Below are 1,164 nucleotides of genomic sequence, written 5' to 3'. Positions count from 1 at the left end.
GACGACGCTGACGAGTGCCCGCCAAGAGCGCGTACGGTGTGAGCGCGTGGGTTTGTCGGTACTACCGTCTTCTTGTGCGCATTCGTACTGTGTACATGCGCCTATACGGCCAGGAGCTGCGCACGCGAATCCAGAGCGTGGCGAGCGGCGAGTACAGCCAGTTGCTTCTGTCGGTGTTTGATGCGGCGGAGGTGGAATTTCGGTGCGTCTGCGTCGGAATCTGGTTCGACTAGTGGTGCTGCTGTGAGGAGTTCGAGCACTGTCATGAGTGACTCGCGCGCTTCTGTGAGTGGTGCTGCCATCGGCATGAGTGCTTCGGTGGATGAGAAGGCAAGCGTTTCGTCGAGTGGTGTAGTGAGCGCGCGTGCTACGGAGAGTGTGGCTGGCACGAGGAGCGTGTCTGACAGCTCGAAGACGGAGACGTCTGGCGTGAGCGGTGAGCCCAGCTCTGCCACTGTGGTGGCTGCTGGTACAGCTGCGATGAGTAGTCTTTACACTCGCCACGCACGCGAGGGCAGCAGCAGCTTGGAGTCAATGACGTTCTCTGCAGACATCGATGCGGCTGCGCAGGAGATCCAGCGCGTGTGCACTGGCGCAGCTTCTGACGAGGCAGCGCTGGCGTCGCTGCTGCTGTCGAAGACTGTGGAGCAGCGTTATCTGATTTGGTGGCGATACCGCATCCTGTTCAAGCAGAGTCTGACGGTGTGGGTGAAGAGCACGAGCAACTACGGCGTTCTGCTCCAGATGCTGGCGAGTCCTTTAGAGCAAGTGGAGGCGGAGATTCTGCGCAAGGCGACAAAGGGCCTAGGCACTACAGAGGAGTGGATCTACCCGGTGGTGATGGCTCGCTCAAACGCTGAGATCGCGCTATTGAAGAAGACGTTCCAGGAGAAGTACGGCGAGGACCTGGTGAAGGTGCTAAGCAGCGACCTGAGCGGCGATCTGAAGAAGGTGATCCTGGCGGCTATGCGTGGCGAGGTGGCCGACTTCAACGCGTCGATCCACACGAGCGCGAAGGCTGCTGCGGATGCGGATGCGTTGTACAAGGCCGGTGAAGATCGCATGGGCACAGATGAGACGACGTTCATCACCATCCTAGTGCTAAGTCCTGCTGAGCACTTGCGCAATATTGACGTTGCGTACTCAAAGAAATACAAGAAGACG

At 58.9% G+C, this 1,164-nt stretch overlaps 1 protein-coding gene across 1 annotated transcript; it reads left to right on the top strand.

Moving 5' to 3' along the window:
* Nucleotides 1–534: 534 nt before the first annotated feature.
* On the top strand, nucleotides 535–1,133 carry PITG_11328 (Annexin (Annexin) Family; the record flags this gene model as incomplete). The annotated part of the gene is made up of 2 exons (XM_002900894.1): nucleotides 535–1,051; nucleotides 1,117–1,133. 2 exons carry the CDS (start codon nucleotides 535–537, stop codon nucleotides 1,131–1,133), a joined length of 534 nt encoding a protein of 177 aa, XP_002900940.1.
* Between the last annotated feature and the right edge of the window lie 31 nt (nucleotides 1,134–1,164).

This window comes from Phytophthora infestans, genomic scaffold, assembly GCF_000142945.1.
Source record: "Phytophthora infestans T30-4 supercont1.23 genomic scaffold, whole genome shotgun sequence".
Taxonomy (NCBI): domain Eukaryota; phylum Oomycota; class Peronosporomycetes; order Peronosporales; family Peronosporaceae; genus Phytophthora; species Phytophthora infestans.
The sequence above is the reverse complement of the archived record's forward strand: the minus strand, read 5'-3'. Positions and strand labels throughout refer to the sequence as shown.